The sequence below is a fragment of the Sphaeramia orbicularis genome, chromosome 17, assembly GCF_902148855.1.
Source record: "Sphaeramia orbicularis chromosome 17, fSphaOr1.1, whole genome shotgun sequence".
NCBI lineage: Eukaryota > Metazoa > Chordata > Actinopteri > Kurtiformes > Apogonidae > Sphaeramia > Sphaeramia orbicularis.
The window spans coordinates 14,411,305-14,430,259 of record NC_043973.1 but is presented as its reverse complement, the minus strand read 5'-3'; the positions used below and the strand labels follow the sequence as shown (position 1 = coordinate 14,430,259).

Genomic DNA, 18,955 nt, shown 5'->3' with positions numbered 1-18,955 from the left:
ATTGTGTGTGTGTGTTTTCTGGATGTAGACACAAAGAACAGACCTGAAACATATCATTAACTTTAATAATAATAGATATCAGTGTTCTTGTAGCAATCCTCATTGAAATCTGTGTGTAATCTTATACATTTTATTTTGAAGTAAGACACTGAAGAAGCAAAAAGAAGCAACAAAATGTTTCTTTCAACATGTATTTCCCCTTAACAATGACACAGCTGTTTGCTATGACATTGTTGACAAAAGGGGACAAGACTGAGATGAAATGTACACCTTCCCATCAGGTGAATGTGTCTAAGCTCCACCCTATGCAGGATGCTGCGGGAGCATCACTGCTGACGTTGGCTGATTTAAACGGTTTCTGCAAGGATCGACACACACACAAAGAGGAGTACAAACACCAGCACAGTGGACATTTCTATTCCTTTAAGATCTTACTATCACAGCTCAGGTAAGTCGCTCTCAACTAACTGGTCTGAATGTACACTGTTGCCTATAAAGTTAGATTAAAATGTTTTTACCTCATTTTATGAAAGGATTATTGATGGGATTTATTCTTGATAAAGTGATAAAGTGTAACTGGGTGATTATTGCAGGTGAATCCTGATGTGTAGAAATAGAAATAAAAAAAGGAATGTGCCTGTAAACAAAATGATTCCAACTTTATGGGTGTCAGTGTATTTTGTTTGATTTATATAATTGGTGTCTGTTAATTTTTTAGTCTCAAATTAGACAAAAGAGGTCATTCATGAATTCTATTTTTGTACAATGAACATTTTCCATGACTTTTTTTTTTTTTTTTCAGAAAAACTGGAATTCAAATATTGTTATGATTATGCTTTAATTTATGAAATACTTACAGTAAATAAAGAAACTATTTGCTGAATGATGTTCAGAGCAACTTTGATGTCATACGTTCGGATTTTATAACAGAAACTGTCGTAAAATGCAGACGAGATAAGACCTGCACAAGGAAATGATGCTGATACTACAGATGAAGTGATATAAAACATTCAAAATTTTACTTTAATTACACGGATACTTCATCGCTCTGTGTGGAAACATTCAGAGACACAAAGAACTCTTTTTTTTTGCTACAGGATCAGACCCTTTGGGATCATATATTTGGCTTTTCTCTTCCCCCTGTGCACCTCGAATGGGGCTGATCAGTGTGGTGGTCCAGACAGATTTAGTGACAGATCAGTATGAAGCCAGAAAACTAAGAAGCCCCCAACATCTAACATGTGGCTGAAAGAATTAGGCAATAAACTACATCAACAGACACAAAGATTCTCAATGTCAGATAAAGGCAGACTTGTGACAGAGTTTGACAACCTGTGGTTTTTCTGCTTGGAAAATTAAAGTTAACTTCTGAAGATCCAAGAATTTTTATTGTAATTTTGTGTACACATAACGAAATTTAGACAGGTAGTTTACAGGTAAAGTGCAAGTTAAATACAAAAAAACAAGATAAAATATCATCACGCTATAATATGTACATCGTGTATATACAAAGAAATATAACATGCTGTGTACAGTGGTAAAAACATAAGGAACAGCAGATAAGTAACATAAAAAATAATCTAAGTGGGTAAATGTATCATGTTACTTCTCCTCCTTTTTGTTTTCTTTTCTATTAGATTTTTCTAACATAAATTCTTCTTTGTCCATTTATTCTCCCTACTTCCCTGTAGACATGAAAGGAAAATTGTTCCTGTCCCTTGCTGCCTTGATGCTTTTTCTTCCTGCAGTCACTGGAACTCATCATCTGTCATTCGCCACCAACAGAAGCCAGGTTGGATTTGCCTTCTTAAATCCTTAAATCCTTCTCTGACATTCACACTTTTTAACATAAGTTGTGACCTTGGGATATTTTACATGATCATCTCTGGCGAACTTAATTTTACCCCCAAAAGACTCGCCTGCTCACACTATTGGAATGATAAGAATCCACATTTGGCAGGGTTTGGGTGTTTGTAGACGAGTTGTTTGAGAAGTTGTTGTGAATCTTATTAAACCTGTTTTATAACTTTTCCCGCAAGGTATGATCCTTATCAGAGTAACTTCCTTAAAAAAAAAACACCTTGCTCTACTAGATTCATTTAATGTTGAGCACAGAGAAGAACAATAGGTGCGATTTTAACTTCAAATAACATAGTCACAGTCAAGGAAGCAGATGATTTTACACAATCAATATATTGAGAGATAGTGTGTTGTTCTGGAAGTGTGTGTGTGCGTGTATATGTGTGTGTGTTTAATTTAATGATATAAAAGGCAAGAAGGATTCGTTGTATTAATGAGGCAAACGTGGGGGCCCATCTTTAGGGAAATATTATATGTCATTTGTTCCGTATAATAGATTTCCCTGACTCTTTCAATCCATTTTGGTGGCTCTGGGTTCATCATTTAGTGTTCATTTCAATCACCTATCTTATTACATTCACAATATTGTTGTGTTCCTTGTGTTCCATTCCTGAATCAATAAACAAATAAACTGACAAAAGAAAATGAACAGGTGCACAACATTTCTATAACTTTGGCTCAGGAAATTAAATGTGTTCTGGTCTGCTTTATGTGTTTGCCTACCAGGTGGACATTACACGTAATGGCTGCGGAACTGAAAAACTGTGTTTGGATGAACCAAACGGCTGTGATCCCACTCTAAACAGCTCCATGTGCCTGTTCATGTCCTCTGACCTCATTGTTTTAACATCTACCAATGACTCTATACTGACCTTCGAACTGAGAGGATACTCAGAGGGTTACATCGCAATGGGACTGACCATGAACGCATCACAGGTAACACACATCCACTGGCATCAGTGTATAGAAAAAGACAAGTAGCAAGTGTAGCAAGTAACAAATATCTGCATACAAAATTGTAGAAAAAACTTGTGCAGATAATAAATAATAAGAAGAAATCCAAGTGCAATGATTAAATTTAGAGTGGATTTTGGTTTTAAAGGTAGCCATGTTGATTTTAAATACATTTTTGGGGTGCTGGACCTCAAGTCTCATAATGGGAAATGTGGAAGCACTGCTTTAGTATTTCTATAGATAAAGGGTAAAAGCCAAGTGGCCTCTATGTGCATGCGTGTGTGTCTTGGGAATCACACAAAACCCGTAAAAAGCTGACTGCTGCAGTTTGGCTTATTTAGGTATTTTGGCCAAGGAAGACAGCAGCGAAAATGGCAAGTTGATAGGACCAGTATTTTGGGATAAATTAGTCATTTTGGAATACATTAGCCTTACAAACACGTTGCTATGCCTAGAACACTTTGGCGGTGACTGCTGGACAAATGTGGTACTGCATGCATGAATACACAACAGCGTAAAAACTACCACATCTAGAACCCGTGGATCCCCACAGATCAATGCACTAGATATATTTCCATTCAGTATGTATAACTGACAATACCTGCAAAATGGTAAATGGTCCATCAAACTATTTTGTTAATGAAAGTCTATTGCTGTTTTTTTTTTGTTTTGTTTTGTTTTTTTTTGTTTGGTGTGGGATAAGAAAAAAACAAAGTGAACACATTGTTGTGTATTACTGAGATAAACATGAAAAACACCCAAACACAATCAAGGTAATTTCAGAAACATTACTCATTACAGTTGAACCAACAAGATCTGGAGACAGAAGTGTTGTCAGACAATCACATCCCTTTACTGACTCACTGTCCTTTCACCTTTTCGTGCTTCATTGCCGATTCTTTCCTCAGCCTAGGGCCATGATTTTTGCATGCGCTCAAAACAGCTCAAACAATGGGAGTTTTTTCTTCCGCACGGCAATGAGGACTGGCGTCAACGATCCGCCCATGCCGACAGAAAGGGTGAGACCTCAGACCATCTATCTATCTATCTATCTATCTATCTATCTATCTATCTATCTATCTATCTATCTATCTATCTATCTATCTATCTGGCTGGCTGGCTGGCTGGCATAAATTCAAAGTATATTATTTTTGCTGCTTTTCATCACATTACCTCATTGCATGTTTTTTAAATTTTTCTATCCAGAATACGACAGAAATCAGAGGCGTGGTGAATGGCAACATCATCAGATGCGAGTTCAATGTCCCTGACTTGAACTTCACCAACATTAATTACACTGTTCTTCTTGGAGTCGGGAATGTGACCGAAGGTAAGTGGACACAAACAGTTTACATACAGTCATTATGGACATACACAGTCTGGCCAAAAGAAAATCCCCGTGTGTTGCTGATGCAGACAAAACCTTCTCATTTCTGAAACAACCATCAGTTTGTGTTTTAATGGAAAAAGGTCATGTGGTCTGATGAATCCAGACTGACCCTGTTCCAGAGTGATGGGAACATCAAGGTGAGGAGAGAGGTGGATGAAGTGATTACCCATCATGCCTAGTGCCTACAGTCCAAGTCTGTAGGGGCAGTGTTATAATCTGGGGTTGGTTCATTTGGTTAATTCTAGGTTCAGCAACATTATGTGTCCAGAAAATGATAAATGTTCTGATGTTGCATAAGGTTATAGCAACAATGTTCGATGGATCTGTGCTATAAGCAAAGCTAAAGGTGGCCCAAAAAAATATTATGGTGTGTGACTTTCTTCTTGCTAGGCTGATTGTTTTCCCTCAAGCACACAGAGTTTAGATGGAATTTATGGAGAGCTCAGTGTTTCTAGGAATGTGGATTCTTACAAAACTGAACCAAAATTTACAGATCTGGACACATGTAATGATCAAAGGTGATTTCTCACAGACAGCAAGGGAAGCCCGGTTTCCCCTAAAATTATGAAAATTAAATGGTCAAATATGTACGGTTGTGTTGACATTTCATTGACTACACATGTGTTAGAACACGTTCATCTCAAAGACAAAAAAGAATCAGCTTTATCACAAATCAACAGACTTGATGTTGTTCACTTCTCATACATTCCCGTTGCACTGTTTTCTCATTCAATCTCTGCTCAGTGCATTTGCCCGTAGACGCTCGGCGTCCATGCACTTCAGTGGGACTGAGTGGAACAGTTTTTTTCATTGCCTCAAAACTGGACGGTAATTGGATAAATGCCACGATGTTGTCCCACCCCCGGACGCTCAGCATCTCTGGGGGTGAATGGAGCTGTGGGTGGAGCTCGGCCGGGCTGGACACTGGGCTTCCACGTGCTGATTGGAGGATCGGTTGAAAGGCTGAATCCCGTTTGATTGACAGCTATTTTGAGATCTACTCCTTCACTGACAGAGTTCAGTTTAATACCGTCGCGCATTCTGCTGTGAAATCGAGAGAGAAACCACTACGAAATTACTTGTTCATTTCTTGCACTGTAAATACACAAATATACAAATCACAAGGAACGGAGGGCTGAATTTATGTTTGAATAACTTGACAATTTTTTGATGTAAGCCGACAGTGAGCTTCTCCTGTCTGAAAGATGAGCAGCTTCCACTGGTAATGATGGCACAAAAATAAAAACTGTGGCTGATGTAAATGTCCTGAGTTCAGTTTATGTATTTGGTTAAAAAACATCAAATGTAAACCCAGTGAAGTAGTTTTAATGATGACAAAAGTAATCAGGATGAGTTGTCTGGGAAAAAGATTTGTGAATTGTTTCATTTGAAATTAAAGTGGTGAAACATGACTTAAAACAACCTCTTTTCCCATCTGATAATTTTCATAAACTGTACATTTTGGACAGGAGACCACAGGCGTCAAACATTTATTCTGACCCCATAGGAAAAAAATGAAACTCACCACAATGACAAGTTCAAAATGCCTTCAAAGATACTGAAGAAGTTACTTGTTGGTCAGTGTTGAGAAAATTAAGACAAAAAAAAAAATCCAAACAATTGGTCAGAAAACACCATTTTATTCTTTTATCAGTCACTGAGGGCTTGTCCAAGGAAGTCTTAACTTGCCCTTCTATCTGGTTTTCTCCTTCAGGTTCCCTCGATCGCTTCGACGTGAGGCTGACAAGAGGTCCACTAAACCTGACAGACCCCACTAGGGGCAGCAGCAACCCCACTAGCCCACCACCAACTACCGCCCCAGCCCCAGCACCAACAACTACCCCCACACCACCTGTATTATTCATTAACTTTTTCATTTTCACTGTGTACAATATTTCATGAACCTGAAATTCACACTGTTAAACGTGTTCATGTCTGTGTTTGTTGACCAGTTGACCATCACTCGTGATGGCTGTGGAACAAGAAAACTGTGTGTGGAGACACCAGGTAACTGTGATCCAGCTGGAAGCGGCATGTGTCTGTTCACATCTGTAGTCGTCAGCAGCCCAATGCCTCCCAATGGAGTTAATCTGATGATCGAACTGCGAGGAGACTCCCAAGGATACATAGCACTGGGACTTACTTCGACTGCATCTCCGGTAATACAGACTTTAGAGGATTCAACTCCTGAATTCTGACTTATTATATGATGTTTTCTTAGTGTGGCTGGACAAACAGGTGTTATTAAGCAAACATGAGTTCATACTGTAATGATTGAGAAAATTATTAGAATGAAATCAATGTTTGATCAGTAAAAGAGGGATATGAGGGTAACACACATGCTTTTTTTTTTTTTAAACCTTTATTTCAAAGATTAAAGTTAGCAAAGATCAAACATACAATCAACAAGGCCATAAGAACTTGCGACATTCTTAACATACAAACAAAAACAAATACACAAATAATTCTTAAACATTATTTTCTGTAAAAAGTTCTTCATATAATTTGAGACTTATCACATTTGGGGGAGTCTATAAGTTTAATACTGCAAATGTACTCTTCAAATTCAGCTAGGAGTCTGAAAACTGGGGGTCATTTTCAACATTTTACATTTATGGATATGGAATTTACCAAACAATATTAATACATTAACAATGTACTTAATGCTGCTCTCTTGGTGAATAAAACATATAATAACAGACTTACAATCAATTAAAATGGGGTGTCTGACTTTACACAATATGTATCTTTCCAATTTAGTCCAGAGGGTAATAGAGTGGGTGCATTGATAAAATAAGTGTATTAAAGTTTCAGGCTCATTATCAGATGAGTTACATTTATTTTCTAGATATAAAAATTTTGAAAGATATGCATTAGTGGTATATATATTGTGTGAAATCTTGACATGAATCTCTCTTATCTTATTGTTAATGCAATATTTGTATGATAACAGCCATGCTCTTTGCTAATCAATATGTAAAAATATATTGTCCCAAAAAGCCTTCTCTCTTGGAGTTTTTTTCCACCTTTCATAGAATGTGTTTCTTATATGTTTATTCTTGCATTTAGAATCCAAAATGTCAATATCATTAATCATTAAACAAGACTCTATTCTTCTGACTTCTCATAAGAAAGCGCAGCCCATGAGGGATGGCTTTGGCTACCCGACTAAATTCCTTATTTGTTATAAGAAAATATTCAGTAAGAAGAAGAAGTTCATAACAAATAATTAAGCCATTGTTGTCGAAAAGATCACACACATAAATAATACCTTTATCAAACCACTTTTGCTTGAAAATAGATTTCTTCCCAACAGAAATGTCTCCATTATTCCAAATAATAGTCTTATGAGGCGAAAAATTGTGATTATAACATCATTTCCAGGCCAAGAGAGCTTGCTGGTAAAACTTAGACAACTTTGCTGGTAATTTTGTGAGGTCAAAGTTGCAGGTCAGAAGAAAAGGAAAACCACCCAAAGAGTCCCACACATACTTGGTCACTGCAGTTGTCTGACTGTCACATCACCTCCATGACTCGTCACTGTGTTCACTTTGACCACTGTTTCTTTCTTCAGGAAACGGCCATGGTTTTCGTCTGTGCTCAGAACAGCTCCAACAATGGAAGCTTCTTCTTCGGCACATTTCAGAGAAACAACACTAACCCCAGCGCTCCACTTGCTGCAGTAGACAGGGTGAGGCCTCAGATTTACTCTGTAATTATGTACTCTGTATTATCGTATCATCAAGTTTTCTTCTTCAAACTAAAACTCATAGTTAGTTATTTTGAGAGACAATCAAGGTAACACTGTGTCTTATCATTTTTAGGTATGTTACTGCAGTAGACAATATGTTACATTATAGGTTGGTTCACCATGATTGGGTTTGTAAAATGTCTGGTGTTAATTAGCATTACAGCACATTGTTGTCACCTACTGTTGGGGAGTGTGAATGGATGGTGCTCAGCTCCTTAAAAAATAAAGCACAAGATTGGTTTCTTAACATTATTGTTTGCCCAGACAAAGGCTCATGACCCACTGAAAACAGGTTTATGACCCACTTTTGGGTCACAACCATTTGATAATCACTGTTCTAAAATGACTTTTATGAATAGATTTTAGTAATTAGATCAGTTTAGTTGAAAGCCTATGCATTAATTACCTAACCAGTCCTAACATTGTACATTTTACATTTCTGTTTGGTTTATTTGTTTTTCTTTTAATTCTTTCTTGTATTTCTTTTAATTCATTCGACTATACAATCAACAAGACATCCTCTTGTTGTTTTAATTGCACAAATACTGTGTTGCTTCAAAATTGTCCATTATCAGTCCCTTTCAATCCTTTAATTTAAATGACATTTTACCTTTTTTCACATGAAATATACAGTATATGTTGCAGTGTTTTCCCTTGTGTTATGTCATTTCTTATCCATTTTCCAATAACTAACGTACTAAAACACATCCTTGAAACCAAAGGATCTTGTTGGACTTATTTGATCTTCTCTTTCCAGACTGTGAGTAACACCCGAGGTGAGGTGACTGGTAATGTCATCAGATGTGTCTTCACGGTCCCTAATGTCAACTCCACCGCCCGGCGAAGGAACGCTGACACTACCTTCGCTGTTCTCCTTGGAAGTGGATCTATCAGTGGTGGTAAGTGAACACAGACTCTATGTACAGTCATCATACATCATTATGTACTTTTCCCTCAGTGTCTTGTAGAAACTTGCTGTTCCCTGGTTTTCTTCTTTAGGTACTATCGGTACCTTCAATGTCGCCCTGAACAGATCTCTGAACCTGGCCAACCCCGCTCTTGGAAGCAGCAACCCCACCACCCCAGCACCAACAACTACCCCCACACCAGCTGTATTATTCTTTAACTTTTTCATTTTCACTGTGTACAATATTTCATGAACCTGAAATTCACACTGTTAAACGTGTTCATGTCTGTGTTTGTTGACCAGTTGATCATCGCTCGTACTGGCTGTGGAACAAATAAACTGTGTGTGGAGACACCAGGTAACTGTAATCCAGCTGGAAACAGCATGTGTCTGTTCACGTCTTTCATCGTCAACAACTCAATGCCTCCCAATGGAGTTAATCTGTTGATCGAACTGCGAGGAGACTCCGAAGGATACATAGCACTGGGACTTACTTCGACTGCATCTCCGGTAATACAGACTTTAGAGCACAGGTGTCAAACATGCAGCCCAGGGGCCAAAACCGGCCCACCAAAGGATCCAATCTGGCCCATGGGATGAATTTGTCGATGCAAAAATTACACTGAAGATAATGACAATTGAGGATGCCAAAATCATATTAATTCAGATTCCACATACAGACCAATTAGATATCATGTAGGTCAGACCAGTAAAATACTATCATATTAAACCTATAAATAATGAAAACAGCACATTTTATCTTTGTTTTAGTGTAAAAAAGTAAAATTACATGAAAATATTTATATTAAAAAACTGTTGCTTTACAAAAAAATGGGAATAACCTGAAATATCTTAAGATAAGTAAATGTAATTTTACCAATATTCTGCCTGTTATTAAATGTTTTGTGCATTTGTAATTGTAATGTAAGTTGTAACGCACATGTGTAAATGATAAACTGATAATCTGAGGCATAATATTGTTAAAATTGCACTTGTTTTTCTTAAGACGTTTCCAGTTGTTCATCTTATTCAGATTTTCATAGATGTTAAAATTATCATAATTTAATTTTACTTTTTTCACTTATTATTTTACTGGTCCGGCCCACTGGAGATCATATTGGGCTGAATTTGGCCCCTGAACTAAAATGAGTTTGACACCCCTGCTTTAGAGGATTCAACTCCTGAATTCTGACTTATTATATGATGTTTTCTTAGTGTGGCTGGACAAACAGGTGTTATTAAGCAAACGTGAGTTCATACTATAATGATTGAGAATATTGTTAGAATGAAATCAATGTTTGATCAGTAAAAGAGGAATATGAAGGTAACACACATACTTGGTCACTGCAGTTGTCTGACTGTCACATCACCTCCATGACTCGTCACTGTGTTCACTTTGACCACTGTTTCTTTCTTCAGGAAACGGCCATGGTTTTCGTCTGTGCTCAGAACAGCTCCAACAATGGAAGCTTCTTCTTCGGCACATTTCAGAGAAACAACACTAACCCCAGTGCTGCACTTGCTGCAGTAGACAGGGTGAGGCCTCAGATTTACTCTGTAATTATGTACTCTGTATTATCGTATCATCAAATTTTCTTCTTCAGACTAAAACTCAAAACTAGTTATTTTGAGAGACAATCAAGGTAACAAGGTTATTATCGTTAACAAAAACTAACGAAATGATGAAAACTAGAATTGAAAAAACATTTTCGTTAACTGAAATACATAAAAACTACAATTAAAAGAAAAAAACGATAACTAACTGAAACTGTATTGTGTGTTTACAAAACTAACTAAAACGGATAAAAATGCTGGATAAAATTCCCTTCGTTTTTGTCTTTGTCAATGTCGGATTGATACGAAATCGATTTATTTCGCCCTAGCAGTTTTGTCTAGCAGCACCATGTGACACTTAACAGCCCGTCACTTGTGGTTTCCAGTCGTCTTCTGGTCCCCACTCTACCTGGAAACATGGAGACTAAAGTTGGGAGAAAGCAACAGAGTCCTGTCTGGGATTTATTTGAATATGACGAAGAAGAAGAGAAAAGATATGAAAAAAACTAAACTAAAACTAAGCATTTAGAAAAAAAATGAACACTAATAAAAACTAGCAAACCTGCTCTAAAAACAAATTAAAGCGAACTGAATTAGAGAGGAAAAAGTCAAAACTAAATAAAACTAAAGTATAATGAAAAATTCAAAACTATTATAACCTTGCAAGGTAATACTGTATCTTATCATTTTTAGGTGTGTTACTGCATTAGACAATATGTTACATTATAGGCTGGTTAATAAAACCATAAATCACCTCTGATTTCTGGACGGTTTGTGTTGTCAGTAGCTGAACTAAAGATCTGTTGGAATCATCCAAACAAGGTCAGAACTGTCATAGTTTAGTCCGAACCATGGATCAACAAATGGCAACTTAGCAAAGATAACATCACATAATAACTTCATACCTTCATAGATGAAATGCAGATGTTTCGGGGAAAAAAAAAAACTCCAGTAGTTTTCATTTAGGGCTGTGTCCCAGTGGTGAAAACAACAACAGTGCTCTTAGCGGTTCTCATCCCATGTTGTCACTTTCTGTTACTATTGTCATAGGCCTCGGGGGGGGGGGGGGGGGGGGGTTCCTCATCATCAGAGACTGATAAAGTGACTCAGTACTCCCTCTAGTGGTTGCATAAATCCGAAGATTTTCATTCAAAAATTCAATCCCAAATTCCATTACAACAATCCAAATTCAGATTTAAAATGTGAAATGTAAATTCCAGTTCCAGTGTAAAATTCCAGATTCTAATCTAACAACAACATTCTAAATTCACATCCATAGACACTCTATAGCACAGTGACAAAATGAGTCCAAATTATTTTGGAGGGCCTGTATAAAAGATTTAAATTAGCAAAATTTGAATTGTGGTTTGATATAAAAGCACATATCCAGGCTTTAAATGCAAAAGTTCTATCGAAATTCAAAATTCAATTTTTTTTAAATCCATATTCCAATGCAACATTCCTAATTCAAATTCACTTCTAACAATAAAATTCCCAATTCAACACTATAAATTCAGAAAATCAAATCCATACTTTTTTAGTTTTTTTTTTTTTTTTTTTTGCAACATTCCAAACTCAAAGTCAAGTGTAAAATATGAGATGCAAACTCCGATTCTAAATTTCAAATTGAAAAATAAGCTGGACCGTCAGTGTGAATAAATTCAGCTCAAAGCATTAATTTTCTTTTAATCTTAGTATGTTCTTTTTATTTGACTGCATAATCAGCATAAAGTCCTCTTGTTTGAATTGCACACATACTGTTAATGTGTTGCTTCAAAAATGGTCACTATTGTTCATGTTCAAGTTTATATTTAAACATTTAATTTAACATGAAATATACAGTATATGTTGCTGTGTTTTCCCTTCTGTTCTGTCATTTATTATCCATTTTCCAATAACTAATGTACTAAAACACATCCTTGAAACCAAAGGATCTTGTTGGACTTATTTGATCTTCTCTTTCCAGCCTGTGAGTAACACCCGAGGTGAGGTGACTGGTAATGTCATCAGATGTGTCTTCACGGTCCCTAATGTCAACTCCACCGCCCGGCGAAGGAACGCTGACACTACCTTCACTGTTCTCCTTGGAAGTGGATCTGTCAACGGCAGTAAGTGAACACAGACTTTATGTACAGTCATCATACATCATTATGTACTTTTCCCTCAGTGTCTTGTAGAAACTTGCTGTTCCCTGGTTTTCTTCTTTAGGTACCCTCGGTACCTTCAATGTCGCCCTGAACAGAACTCTGAACCTGGCAGACCCCACCCAGGGCAGCAACGACACACAGACCACACCAGCGCCGAGCAACGTCACCACACAGGTTCCTCCCACTACATGTGGCGCTGAGTCCTCCTATCCTCATGGTAACACACAGCTGTTGAACACTCACATTTCACTTTTCCATTCCCAATTTTGCCTCTCATTGAGTTTATCTATAAAAGGAAATATTATAGCCCAGTGTTTTTCAACCTTGGAGTCGGGACCCCACGTGGGGTCGCCCGGAATTCAAATAGGATCGCCTGAAATTTCTAGTAATTGATAAAAAATTAAAATTTACTAATAAAAATTTCCATTATATAGCCTAAATGTTGCTTAAATATTGCCTAAAATTATTGTTTATTTGCAACATATTATAGCAAACTATTACATGATCAAAAACAAATTAATTTTAGCAAATAAAATGTCTCTGTTTTGAATGTCTGGGGTCGCCTGAAATTTCTAATAATTTCAATAAATAAATAAATAAATAAAACTTACTAATAAAAATTTACAATATATAGTCTAAATGTTGTCTAAAATTAATATTTATTTGCAACATATTAAAGCAAACTATTACGCGATCAAAAACAAATTAATTTTAGCCAAAAAAAAATGTCTCTGTTTTGAATGTCTGGGGTTGCCTGAAATTTCTGATAATTTATAAAAAAAATTTAAACTTATGAATAAAAATTTACATTATATAGTCTAAATCGTGTCTAAAATTAACGTTTATTTGGGGCAATTATTGTAGCTATAATGTGGAAATTTAGAGGATTATTGCCCTTCAGGAACTTTGCATTTTGCGATGCTTTATAAACTGGTCCTTAGTGGGTTTTCTGCACTTTTGCCAACAGTATCTTGTCACATAAATGGTTCTGCTCCACAAATTGCACACATGCAAAGGTTTGCACATTTCCTCCACGTATCCCAGTTCATAACACTAAATATAGCTATGGTCCACTGCTTTCTCACACAGTTACCATGGTAAAGAATTATTTAACAATAACGTCCGGCTGTTCATGTTACTCTCTTGATCCAGATTAGATTCAGGTTCTGACTTTCGAAATGTGCTTAACCCTTTCATGCACAGTGGTCACTCCAGTGGACAGTTATTCTACAGCTGTTCTCTTCTATATTCATGGGTTTTGTTGTTTTAGTTCCATATCAGCCAACACAGTGGACACTAATGCATCATCTCATACACTGACATTCATACCATTACAGTAACTTTGCTGTTCTTTTATCTAAATCAACTGCTAATTGTTATTAGACTGTAATTTACAGAGTTTTTTTTTTTTGCATATTATCTGAGCAAGTAATAACTAGTATTATAGTAAGTTCAAATGTGAGAAAACATCAGTTTAGCAGCATTAACCTCCTGAGACCCAGGAAAGTGAACATTTTAGCTTTTTTCCATTAAACAATTGTCTTGATTGGAAACTGCATAATGCAACAGTTTTTTTTTGTCTTCTCAAATACATTTATTTATTTATTTATTTATTTATTTTTTAAGTGAAACTGTAATACTTTTGTCCCCTGCAGAGGACAAAAATGCATTGCTGGGTCTCAGGAGGATAAAATGTTTTTATTTCATAGTTTTCACACAGTATGTTAGTAAATGCATGTTTCTTTACTTCAAAAATTAAACGCATAGTGTTCAGCTGAGTGGACATTTTTGTAGTGTCATGAAAAATACGTTCAAAAAAAAAAAAAAAAAAAAAAAAATCACATTGTTTTTTTTTTTTTTATGCCTAAAGAGGAATAAAAACACTCAGGAAAAAAAAAAAACTTGATTAAGGTTCTCATAATTCATGCATAAAAGGGTTAAGTTTCCATTTCCAATAAGGAACAAGGAAAAAGATTAAATTCTTCTACAGTTGTTTGTTTCAGAGCCAACAGAAGAGTAAGGTGTGGTACTAAAAAATGTTGCTAAGCAGGTTATGTTGTACGCTTAGCCGGTAAGAATAGACTTTTTGGGAGTGAGTCCGAATGAAGATGTGAAATGAAAAAGTGATGCATTATAAAAGTTCTACAAATTTACAACTTAGCAGGTTAGAGACACTGAGTATTAAACAAAGCTATTCTATTACATTCCCACAGTAAAAATATGTATTGTTTACATGTGCAGACTAGGACATTTTCTAATAAATGCCTCATGTGTTTCCTTCCAGCTCTGCTCCTGCTCAGTGTCCTCGTACTGTCCATCATGTTGAGGAACTAAAAAGACTCCAGGCAACATTTAAGGTCTGACGGACACAATGAAGACTAATAATGCACTGGATTTACACATGTAGGAGTGTCAATAAAAATGGAATGACATATTTTTTTAATAGAACTTTACACTACAGTTCGTACCTGAGATGCACTCTAACACTGGGAATTTACCAGTCTGGCCTGGAACAACAGGAATGGTTTAGTGCTGCTGCTCTACTCCGCCAGTGTTGTTTGTGCAAGTTACTTCCAAACTGTAATACATTACAGATTACTTGTTGCTGTTATTTAAAAGTATTTCCTTACCTTACAATATTACTGTCTCAGAACTGTGATGCGTTATATGATTCCTGTATTACTTTTGAGTTACTTTCACCATAATATCTACAGCAACTTAACAACTGAACATTCTAAAATGACAAGATGTACTTCAGGGCATTTTAGATCAAGTAGAGGATGACATGGTGAAGCATAATGACTGTGTTCTATCCAGGTTCTAACAATATACTGTAGTTTATTTTTGGCAAAGTCAAGGCTCAAGGCAATGAAAGAAAGGATGAAAGACAAACTGAATTTCTGTCGCTTTATCTGATCGCTGTCGTCGTCGTCTGTTTTCTTTCTCTTCTCAGTCAGTGGAGTGGTCACATGACACTGTACCAGATGGATGTTGCTTTTTAATTGCTAGTGCTATTTCTCGACGTCGATAGTTCTTTTAGTTTTAGTCAAAGGTTGCATTTGACTATTACATTCTTCCTGTCCTTATCTCTAAATGTACTGTCCTCTGTCATATTTACCCAGTGGCTGGCCACCAACAGGAAATAGCCTAGAACTTTTGTGATTTGTTATGGTCTTGCAGTCTTGATGGGGTTTTTTTGTTTGTTTTTTTCATTTGAGCAATTAAATTATGGCCGAAAAGTGTGTTGTAACGCAAGCACTATTGAACATGCATCAAGTAAAATATTACTGAAAATTGATTTGTATTGCCTTACACTACTTCATTACAGCAAAAAGTAATTCATTACTGTAAAGCATTACTTTTGGAACACAGTACTCCCAACACTGGTTAGCACCAGTTTCTCCAAAAGCAATTAAATACAAACAGGCAAAAGTGTTACGTACAACATCTTAGCATGCAGCAACTAAACCATATTCTTTTGTTAATAATCTGTGAATGTAATATTTAATGGTGCAGGGAAAAATACTTTGATTATATGATTATATGCTGTTATACTTTGATAAATAAACTGTCTACTATATTTAACTCTTGTCTTTGGTATTATTTAATTGACTCTCCATGTGGTTTATTTTACCTGAAATGACACTTTTACTTGGTTTTGAGACCTGACACTAGAAGGGATACATTTTTAACCCTTTCATGCATGACATCACTGCAGTGGACAGATATTCAGTCTTTAATTAAAGCTACATTATTTACATTAATGATTCTAATTCTTAATTATGCCATTGTGTTTTCTAATATTTCTTTTTCTGCAGTTTAGGCAATAGTTTGTTCACAGTTTAATCCTAATGGTTTTTGTCATTTTGTTTCAGTGACTGAAGTTTCCCAGAATATGATCACTGAGGACAGTTATATTTTACACTGAAATGATATGTTTTCTTAAATCAGTGATATATTCTGTTTCTGGACAGAGTTTTATGGATGTGTTAATGCATAAAAAAAATTACATGTTAAACTGATGATGCATCGAATTCACTAAAATGAATAGCAGTGTAGAAATCCGTAAGTCTATGTTTTATGTCAAAAATGTCACTAGTTTATTAATAATCAATGTATGAAAGGGTTAATCTACTCTCGATAGCAAGTAAGAAAGCACTGACAAGGAAATGGATGACATTTGAAAATCCTACAGTTGAGGACTGGATTGAAGTGAGTCATGATATTTTTGTTGTTTGGGAGAAACTAATATTGATTCTAAGACTGGAACAAGAAAAATGTAACAAATGTTGGAAAACTTGGTATGAATATGATTTTCTGTTAAAACTTTATGCAAAGATTAAAGAAATTCATGAACTCTGCTTAGTTAAGGTACTCAAGTACTCCTACCTTTAGGTTTTTTGTTTTTTTTTTCATGTTTTTTTCTATTCAAGTGTATGTGACTAAAATCACCTCCTATCCCCGTCAACTATGTTTGAGTTCATATAAATATGTATGAAAAAATACAATTACTAGTTATTTTGTGTTTATCATTCACTTTTTTTTTCATTTACATCTTCAAGCTTTAATCCTCTGAGTTTTCTTTAACCCTTTCATGCATACTGGTCACTACAGTGGACAGTTATTCTACAACTGTTCTCTTGTATATTCATGGATTTTGTTATTTTAGTTTCATATCAGCCAACACAGTGGACACTTATGCATCATCTCAAACACTGCAATTCATACAATTACTGTAACTTTGCTGTCCTTGATAAACCTGATCTGCAGTAACATGTTTGAGTGTAAATCAATTGCTAATGGTTATTAGACTGTAATTAAAAGTACTGTAACAAAAAGTTGTTTTTTTGGGGTTTTTTTGCATATCCTCCTGAGACCCAGCAATGCATTTTGTCCTCTATAGGGGACAAAAGTTTGACAGTTTAACTTAAATGCTGCCCATTGCAAAGGACATTCTATTAAAAAAATCAATCAATAAATAAAAATGATTTTAAAAATGTATCTGAAAAAACTGTTGCATTATGCAGTTTCCAAACAAGATAATTTTTTTAGTGTAAAAAAGCTAAAATTGTCAATTTCCTGGGTCTCAGGAGGATATTATCTTCATGAAATGAGTAACAACTAGTATTAGAGTATGATAAAATGTGAGAAAACATCAGATTAGCTGCATTAAAAATGTTTTTATTTCATAGTTTTCACACAGTATATCACTTTCTGATGATGAGTTTTAAATACATGTTTCTTTGCTTCAAAAATTAAACGCATGGTGTCCAGTTGAGTGGACATTTTGGTAACTCCATGAAAAATAGGTTCATAAAAAAAATTTCAATTGCATTGTTTTTTTCATGCCTAAAGAGGAATAAAAACACTCAAGAAAAAAATATTGGCCAAGGTTCTCATAATTTATGCATGAAGGGTTAATATTCTAGTCAGTTTTTTTTTTAAGTTTGGAACCTTATTTGTGTTACATGCAAACAATATTTAATTTAATCAAGAACAAAAGTCATCTTATTATATCACATATAACAAATGAGGTCACTAACCAGGTCCAGTTCCTAGAGATAAACAGCTCTGCAGTCCAGTGGAAGTCACCACATTACTGTCCAGAACCAAAATTCAGATTATCCAGTTTATGAACTCTCAAAGATCTAAACTGTTGCCAGCACCCAAAAGCATCTACTGATCTGAAATAATCCATAACTTTAGAGCCACTAATGGTATCAATACTTCTTAAATAATTCAGGTAAAATGCAGATTCTCATTTTTCCCACTGACATCAGGTGTGTCTTATTAGGACATTCAGATGCTCTGTTGTGAACATGGACACACATCCTTTTCTGCAGTAATAATTCATTGATAAAAGCCATGTAGATTTACCAATTTAAGATGTTGCAAATGTTTGTTTTTACATTTGGTTAATGATATATTTTTGTTGAAAGTCATTTTAGCTCACAGGTGTCAAACATTCGGCCCGGGGGCAAATCCAGCCCGCCAAAGGGTCCAGTCTGGCCCCGGGGATGAATTTGTGAAATGCAAAAATTACACTAAGATGTTAACAATCCTTTTAGTTCAGGTTCCACATTCAGACTAATTCAATCTCAAGTGGGCAGGACCAGTAAAATACCACCATAATAACATATAAATAATACCAACTCCAAATTTTTATCTTCGTAAATGTAAACATTTTCATGTATTTACACTAAAACAAAGTATAATTTCACAAAAAATGTAAATAACCTAAACAAATATGAACCTGAAACATCTCAAGAGAAGTAAATACAATTTTAACAAGATTCTGCCTGTTAAATGTTTTGTGTATTTGTAGATCCACTGTGATCTGTAAGTTATAATGCACATGTGTAAATGATAAACTGAGGCAGAATATTGTTAAA

General features: G+C 35.6%; 2 protein-coding genes across 2 annotated transcripts in view; both read left to right on the top strand.

Moving 5' to 3' along the window:
* The window catches only part of LOC115436878 (myb-like protein X), a 65,972-nt gene extending 65,375 nt beyond the window's left edge, over positions 1 to 597 (top strand). The window contains exons 55-56 of the mRNA XM_030159851.1: positions 312 to 448; positions 594 to 597. Of these exons, the coding sequence (XP_030015711.1) occupies positions 312 to 448; positions 594 to 597 (141 nt within the window). The remainder of the gene's footprint in view (positions 1 to 311; positions 449 to 593) is intronic.
* LOC115437995 (uncharacterized protein PB18E9.04c-like) lies at positions 343 to 16,148 on the top strand. The gene is made up of 15 exons (XM_030161422.1): positions 343 to 448; positions 1,692 to 1,792; positions 2,587 to 2,796; positions 3,723 to 3,833; positions 4,021 to 4,144; positions 5,919 to 6,058; positions 6,157 to 6,363; positions 7,779 to 7,895; positions 8,713 to 8,854; positions 8,955 to 9,067; positions 9,166 to 9,372; positions 10,282 to 10,398; positions 12,383 to 12,524; positions 12,625 to 12,780; positions 14,848 to 16,148. Exons 2-15 carry the CDS (start codon positions 1,694 to 1,696, stop codon positions 14,895 to 14,897), a joined length of 1,935 nt encoding a protein of 644 aa, XP_030017282.1. The 5' UTR covers positions 343 to 448; positions 1,692 to 1,693; the 3' UTR covers positions 14,898 to 16,148.
* Positions 16,149 to 18,955: the final 2,807 nt, after the last annotated feature.